This window comes from Furipterus horrens, unplaced genomic scaffold, assembly GCF_987537825.1.
Source record: "Furipterus horrens unplaced genomic scaffold, mFurHor1.1.pri manual_scaffold_6, whole genome shotgun sequence".
Classification (NCBI taxonomy): Eukaryota; Metazoa; Chordata; class Mammalia; order Chiroptera; family Furipteridae; genus Furipterus; species Furipterus horrens.
Genome location: NW_028327176.1, coordinates 149,263,510 through 149,272,078, shown reverse-complemented (window position 1 = coordinate 149,272,078; position 8,569 = coordinate 149,263,510). Strand labels below are relative to the sequence as shown.

Sequence of the window (8,569 nt, the reverse complement as noted above, 5' to 3'; positions counted from 1 at the left end):
CTTGGTGTGTCCAGGACTCTGCCTCCTCTGGACACTCTCTCACTGGTCCCCATTCCTGGTAACTGCCCTCTTATTGGCTCTCAGAGTTGGACCTGCCTGTTAGTTGGAATTTGATACCCTTGTTCCTTATTTCATGATGTCACAAGTCTCAACATTTTCAGGCAGCTCTGTGTCCGTTTCAGATCATGTCCTGTCTGCCAAGCTTGACCTCAGGGTAAAAAATAATCTCTCTGTTGTGAGAAAACCTGAAGACCTGGGAAACTTAGTACAATTTACAGCCCCCTCCAATCACCTGTATAAGCCCACGTTCTAAAATGTTATTCCCTTTAGTTTATAGTAAGAGCAAAATGCTTTCTTGGTTTTAAATTGAAATGTAGGGGTTTTGTCCTCCTCTCATTGAAGATGTGTGTCTATCATGTAGCAACCATATTGCCAAGACACCCTGCATTTACCGTGTGTGTGTACTCAGGGTTCATTTAGGTGGCTTAACATGAAGCCAAATGTCTGATCCTACATTAATCTTCAGGAGTGCTGATTTTATATTTTTGGTGCAGAAATAAGGCCAAATAAATAGGCAAAAAGTAGGCCCATAGAAATAGCTTTAACTTATTAATCAACTACATCTTTGACAGCAATTTTAGATAAAAATGGTCCAGAGGATAAAGTGCATAATTAATGAGAAAATGATTTCTTCAAGTTCCATAATACAGAGTTCTCCCTGCAGTAATCACTTGTCCAGAATTTTATTCATGCAATAGTGACGTTTAATTCTTGCTTCTGTCCCCTTCATTCCAGTACTGTTCAGTCTGCATTTCTGTGAGCCGGGAAATTGTGCGCTGAAATGCAAATATTTCCTCTTCTCCGGTAAACATGGAGAGACCTGCTGAATCCTGGTGACCAAAAACACAACAATAACCCAGCACCAGTTAAACCACTACCAGATAGAAAATAAAGCCTTTCTCCAACAGTGCATGCCAGAAATAAGTAACAGCAAAAATCAGTAGTTTTGGAAAATTAGAAAGAGGTTGACACCCTCCTCCAAAGCTTGATGGACAGGGCTACACTGACTAGAGGAGGCCATGGGCCCAATCCTCTGAGCCTCTTCTAAACAGGATGACTGAGAAGTCCCCTGTATGGCCTGGAGACCATGCCTGGGGCTTCCTTTTGGGAAGGTGAGAGCTGCTTCTAGTCTTGAGTTGCTGGGACACTTGGCCCTCCCATCTAGGGTTAAGTTGGGGAGCTGTCTGTGAGGCCAATAAACAGCTTAGGAATGGTGATATCAACAAGGGCTTGCCACTTAGTAGATGTTGAATTTTTGTTTCTTAGTTTAGGGGTTTCTTTTTCAGAGAAAATTTCTAGACAGCTAAGTCCATGTTCCCCACTGACCCACTGAAAAACTGCATGATCATGTGGTCACATTCCCTGATTTCTCCATACATTATTAGGCTCAAGTGCTGAGCTTACTTTATTTTACACCTGAACCCTGATCCTATGGGGAGGGGGAAATTTAAAAGCCAATGATTTAAAGGACTTTAGAAACTGAGACGATGTAGCTCTTTAAGTGTATTCTTCCAAATTGTCAAAGACACCATTTGGATGGAAGTATTGCTCTTAGAGAAACCAACATTTCAAAAGATCACAGCACACATAGGTGTAAGTAATCATATTTTCAAAGTTTGCTTTTTAAAGAATTACTCGTCTCATTTTCCCAAACTTCTGAGAATACATAATTTCTACTCAGGTCAATATAAAGAACTGTTTTTCTCATTCCCTATGGCCTTTGATCTTTGGGGTTGGAAAAACAGGGCACCTCTCATTTAGGAGGTGAGTGTTTATATATAGTTTTAAATTTTTGACTAATATTTCTTTATTAAAATTTATTGGGGTAACACTAGTTAATAACATTATATACCTTTTAGGTGTACAACTTTATAGTATCTGTATACTCTATTGTGGTATTTTATAGTGGTTTTGATTTGCATTTCCATCATAACTGGTAGCATTAAGCATCTTTTCATCTATCTGTTGGCCATTTGTATATCTTCCTTGGAAAAGTATCTATTGAGGTCCCCTGATAATTTTTTAATCAAATTTTTTTTTTTTTTGTTAAGTTGTATAAGTTCTTTATTCATTTTAAATTTTATCCCCTATTGGAGGTGTCATTTGCAAATATCTTCTCCCAAGGGTTGGTTGCCTTTTTGTTTTGTTGATGGTTTCTTTTGCTGTGCAGAAGCTTTTTAGTTTGACGTAGTCCCATTCATTTTTTTTTCTTTTACTTATCTTGCCTTTGGGGTCAAGTTCACCAAAATCTCTCTGAAACCAAGGTACATCAGTTTAGTGCCTATGTTTTCTTCTATGTAGTTTATTGTTTTAGGCCGTATTCCCTCACTTATCATGGGTATTACATTCTAGACCCCCCTGCGAAGTAGGAACCTTACATTTATTCCACACTCTTAAACATATGTAAGGGAACCGTGATATAGAGAGGGACTACTGTACTGTATTCAAGTCATTAATCCATTTTGAGTTAATGTTTGTGGATGGTGTCAGATAGAATTGACTAATATTTCAATTGTCTACAGTTGAGAAATATTTATGTTTATACAGAAGAAGGAAATGCAGTCACTTCTGGTTCGCCTGGGGTGAATCACCAATCCCCAAGTCCCAGGAGAACTGGGCCAGCATTGGCTGATTCCCTCCAGGTTGTCCCCAGAGCCTGGCACCCACACGTACTCCATACATGTTTATGGAATGGGAGTTGGGAGAAGAATCATAGATTTCTTTTTAAGCCAAGGGCCTTGCTAAGCACCCCATGGTCTTGGAATAGCCAGCCCACATGCCTGGATACTATATTGTACACTCTAAAAATCCAGCAGACATGAACAAGAATATCAAGAAAAGGCCGCATGGTGTGGCAGAATAAGCCAAGAACCAGACACAAGTGGCTGGCTGTCATTAGTGAGGGGTATGACCACATGCTCATTAGTCCACTAATCTGTTCTTTGTTTTTGTCATAACCAAAAATGATCACCAAGACTGTAATTCTCTACATTTAGTGTTACTGAGAGTAAGTCCGCTATACTGGTTTAAGAAGAAAGCAGCAAGTCAACAGTTAAATATATACTGCATTCCTTTTCAAAATGTAGCCAAGTATCAACCAAAAACAATTAAGCTGTTTTATAATAAAACAAGATTATGTTAATATTAACTACCTGGCTCAGCCCCAAATCATCCATCAGTATTCTGCTTTGCTCCAACTCATTGTCATGATGCTGATGTAGAAATAAACTTGATAAAGGAGCCGATGCGGAGCAAATTATGCGCACCTGAAACAGAGACAAATGAGTGGATGGTGTTACTCCTCACATTTCACAAGTTGAAGGCAAGAACAAAACTCTCACAAAATTAAATTTTGTTTGTCATACACAGGGGTTAGATCTGCTTTTAAAATGTCCATATCTTTCTAATTGTTTATATCTGTTTAAAGTGATATTTTAAAACCACACAGTACTTTTCAAAATATTTCCATATACCATCCTAAGAAGTAGGGAGAAAAGGTTTTATTGAGCAACTTCAGGCCTAGAGAGGTCTCAGCTCTTGATGCCAGACCAGATCTTCTGATTCTAAGTCCAATGGTCTTTCCATTACACCTGAGGCTGACATTTATACCTGGCTGTTTGGAGCTCATCTCTGGGTGCATCAAAGATGCTCTCCAGATGCCATGTACAGCGGTTACCACTTTGCTGGATAGGTGACTGCTAAGTTCAGTGCATTGCTAACTCTAATTACACCCCGAGTTTCCAGAACTTATATTTCTATCAATATCCTGCCAAGACATCCTTCAAAAAGATAAGTTTTACATTAATATTTCTTGATTACGTAAGTGTTTGAGTGAGCTGGCATATGTGATAATCATGTGTTGTAAAGAGTTTTTATATCTTTATAAATCTTGTGTTCACTAGTTTAAATATAAAACATACTCTCTTTGTTGTTTAAAGAGCCCTGAATTTATTTTTAGGAGTCACAGCTATCCTTTTAAAATCACTATTTAAATAAATATGACAATAGTTTTAAACAATATATTGACATTTGGGATTAGTGGCAAATGGCCTTCCATCCCCTTTTATAAATTTTTTTAATCAAAATGACACTTCCTTCATTATTTAGATGGGAACATCCTGATTTCACAAATTTCCATGAATACATTCTAGAATAATGTCTGTTTAATGCTAATTTCTGAAATAAGATAATTTTGACTACTACAAATTGTGATTTAGTTAATGTAAATGTTAGAGGAGTCCATCATATTGCTTGATAAATCTTTTTTTTCTCTAATTTAGAGGTGAAACAGTGCAGATGAGGTAGGACTAGGGAGTGGGGACCATAAGCTTTCTTTAAGGCAATTCTATACTCTAAGGACCACCTACTAATGCCCCTCTACCACCTTCTTCTTGGAGCATTAGACCTCTACCTCCAGGCTCACTTCCCATCCCCCAACCCCACTGTGATTATTTGGGAGCAGAGTCTCTGGATGAGTAATCTGGGAGACCACTAACAATCAATGGACCCTGATCCCCCAGCTCTGGTGTTCTCAGCCTGGCCTCTCCTGACTGCTTGATCACGTGCACGTTGGCCGCTTGGGAGTGCTCTGAGGTCACTCACTGGGGCGGCTCCCTCAGCACTGGCCCAGAGCCCTGCTGGCTGCCCTTCGTGCTCAGGCCCAGGACAGGTGACCCCTTTCACCCTGGAGTAAAGTTCAGCCACCACTTCCCAGCATTTTAAGAAGCACTCTAGGAACTTGTGAGCATGCAGGTTCCAGGCCCCATCCTGGGTCCTCATGTGCCAGATGGGGTAGGCTCTGGAATCCAGATCTTAAGTAGTTCGGCTGATTCTGATGCAGGTGGTCCTCAGCAGGACTTCCCTGTGTTCACCCCTCCCTCGATGAAGATCAGCCTGTTCTATCCCTAGACTCTCAGGGCACCATATGGCCAAGAGATCATCCCATAGGGATGACTTCGCATTTAGTTCTGTGGATATTTGATTAATGTTTCTCTGACACTAAACTATAAATTCCATGAAGGCAAACAGCACATCTGGCTTTGCTTGTCATTGAACTTCTAGCACTTAGCACTGGACGTGGTATGGTTAAGGTGTTGAAAGACAGGATAAATGAAACACAAAGTCTCACCTCTCCCTCCTAGAAGATTCTGGCCACTTTCATTCTCCCACCAAAGTCCCTTCAATTTAAATATCACTGCTCTTATTTCTGTTCAACAGTAAAATAATAATTAAATCAACTGTAATTTGAAGTTGTACTAATACTTTTACTATAAATGTTCATTTACAGATGTAGATTCTCAGTTGTGGCTCACCTTCACTGAAAGCTTCCTACATGCCACATGGTGTTCTAAGTGCTTTACGCGCTCAATTAATCCTCACAGCAGCCATGTGACATAAGTACCACCATTATTGACTTTTTCTACAGAAGGAAACTGAATTTTGAGAGGTTAAGCTGGTCCTCAAGGTAGACAGCCTGGCCCCAGGGCCCACTCCTTACCCATGAGGCTACATTGTATCTGATGAATGGACAATGGCTGGGCAAGTCATGCTAAAGCACAAAGCTGAAAAAACCCAACAAGATGCTACAATGCTAGTTACTAGGGTTTCTGCATCATAGGGAGACTGAGAGCCAATACTGAGGAGGTTCTTTAGATATCCCTTCATTTATTCATTCATTATTTTATCAGTTTTATCATTTATTCATGCAAAAAATAATTTATTGAGCCCTCAGTTCAGGTAAGGCATTATGTTGTACATCATCATAAACTAAGCACATGATATGTCTAGCTGAATGATGGAATCATTATATAGCAGAGGGTCTTACGATGGGAGTTTCATTATATTAGTACTAGTAGTACTATTAGTACTGTCACTACTTGTACTTGCATAGCACTCAGCTTGAGCCAAGTATTCTTTTAAATGCTTTACATGCATTAGCTTATTTTATACTCACAATTCTCTAAAATGAAAAGTATTATTATTCTGATTTACAGATGAGAGAATTGAGGCACAAAGAAGTAAATTAAGTGGAAGACCAGGATTCCAGCCCAGGGATCTGGCTCCACAGTCCAAAATGTTCAGTTTTGAGAAAATGCACATTGCATCCTTACCTTGAAATCATAAAAGTTATCAATCAGAGTTATGAATCTTCGAGCCTGAGTCCTTTTCGCCAGTGTAAATTGTGGAATGTTTCGCAAAAATACTGTATCAAAATTCTTTGATAGTTCCAAATAGTCACTGGCTCCAAGTGGCTGTAATTAAAATAAGTAAAGAACAGGATATTAAAATAAGCCAATTCTGGTTGCTCTTGGATTAGTTTCATTAGAAAACATCTTTTTTTTTTTTTTGTCATGATATGACCCAGGTGGTAGCTTTGGGGTAACTTGAACAAATGGGATAGTGTTTTCAGAACAGGCTAATGATGGTGTATACTAGGGGGCAAAAAAGAAGAGTACGGTGGGGAGTGAAAGAATATCTCTAGCCACCTCATTTAGTAACTTGTAGGAGCCATCCTGAATCTAGTCTTTAGTCTTTTTATTTATATGACATAACTTTAAACATGTCCTAATAAATCCCTCCTAGGACTCAACCACAAACGGCCACTGTTGTCAAATAAAGCTATCTTATAATGACATGCTGAATATTATGTCACCATTCTGAAATATAGACTATACTTGAGTATGAAACTCATCGGAAAACATTTTCATGTAAGTTGAGGTACAATTATTCAGGTGTGATGTAGGAGACACTGGTAACCTCTACAGCCGAGAGCAGGGGGTTTTAATGACCAGAAGTAGACTGAGACCTCAGTATAATTTGGCACGGCATGCTGCTACCTCTTGACTCGAGGGGGTTACACAGCTCAAGGTCTGCAAAATTATTCACAAAGATATCACCTACAGATGCAAAGTGCTTGTCCCTGAAACATGAATTTAAGTCACAAAAATTATGAAACTATCTGTAAACACATCCTTTGGCATTGGGAACATTCCCAGGAAATGTTACCTCTCCTCATTTTAAGTTGTGTGTGAACAACCGTACCTGTGAACAAAAACCAGGAGCAGGATTCGGGATAGTGTTTCTGGCCCTACCAGTATGTGGAGGGGACCAGAGACTGAGTGGCCAGGATCTCCTGTGAGGTCTCAGAAAGCTCCTGGGTTCCCATGACCCATTCCTGGTGCAGGGATATAGGCATAAAGCCCCCTCAATTTCTGGCAGAGTCCATCAATGTTCCCCCTGTCCAGAAATGTCCCCCTTCCTTGGGGAGCCATTGCATTGAAACTTATTTCAGAAATGCAGATAGGCCTATGTTCCTGGGAGAATCAGGGAACTGTGAAGAGGGGGATAGTCATTCCCACCCTAGAGCCCATTCATTTAAGCCCACCACTATCCTATCAACGAATTGCAACTGGTTTCACTCAGGGAAGACTTCTCATGGAGATATGGGAGGTAAGAGTAAACCTGAGAGTCAAGTTCTGGAAGAGCGGTTCCCTCAAGAGACAACAGTTCTAAGAAGGAGCCAGCAATTTGGAGAGCTGGGGCAAAGGGGCAGAGAACCAGAGAGAGGCCAAAGGTTAACATGACTTCCAGTGCTTTTACAGAGAGAAAGGGAGAGGGAGAGGGGGAGGGAGAGGAGGAGAAAGAAACCTGATAGGGACCAGGAGCTAGGACAAGGGGTCTAGACGCTTGGATTTGAATCCTCAGTTGTTACTTATAAACTATGTGCTTTGGGCAAGTTATGCAATCTTTCTGTTCCATAGTATTCCCATCAGTAATATGGGAATTTGATTCCTATCTCATAGTGTTGTTAAGATTAAACAAAATCATACATGTAAAGCATTTAACACAGTGCCTGGGGCACACATTAACGATCAGACCATTTGGCTGCTTTTAGTTTTTACTATTTTGAGCTTAAATGATTAGGTTCAGTACAAACGAACTGAGGAAATAAAGAAGTGTCATTTGCTATGGGGCCGATTTTGTTCCACTGCCCTAAACCCTAGGTCGGCCTTTGAGCATCTCTCTGTCTTCAGAGTCATAGCAAGGACCAGATGAGACTGTGGAATATTCATGTAATGAAAACAATTACCAACGGGTGGGGCTAGTGGGGGGATGGACAAATGTAGTGTCTTCAGGCAAAAAAGGATAACACACAATAAAACTCTCATGCTCTAAGGGTAACACACACTACTTTTTTTGAGATAAGTTAGAATTTAGTGTCTAATCTTTTTTGATTAAGAAAGTATATGTAAAAAGGTAAAACCTCATCTTCAGTATGTAGTTACGTATAATTAAGCTTGATCACTATGCATGGATGTGATTTCTATCAGTATTATTAACTACATGCCCAAGGAAAATCATCATCAGAAGTGCACTGAAGTGCCTAGGGCAATTGAAAATCAGAACTTTGCCCACTCAGCTATTTTTACAAATTATATACTTTTGTCAGTAGGTTCTGCATTTGTCATTATATTAGCAAATATTCCTTTCCTTCATATCCCTAAAACAA

At 39.8% G+C, this 8,569-nt stretch overlaps 1 protein-coding gene across 3 annotated transcripts in view; it reads right to left on the bottom strand.

The window, feature by feature from the left end:
- Window positions 1-727: 727 nt before the first annotated feature.
- AFG1L (AFG1 like ATPase) overlaps window positions 728-8,569 on the bottom strand; it is a 186,995-nt gene continuing 179,153 nt past the window's right edge. For all 3 annotated transcript variants that reach the window (XM_090279730.1, XM_090279731.1, XM_090279732.1), the window contains 3 exons: window positions 6,171-6,311; window positions 3,213-3,326; window positions 728-890 (listed from right to left, as the gene is read on the bottom strand). In XM_090279730.1, the coding sequence (XP_090135856.1) occupies window positions 765-890; window positions 3,213-3,326; window positions 6,171-6,311 (381 nt within the window). In that variant the 3' untranslated portion in view covers window positions 728-764. The remainder of the gene's footprint in view (window positions 891-3,212; window positions 3,327-6,170; window positions 6,312-8,569) is intronic.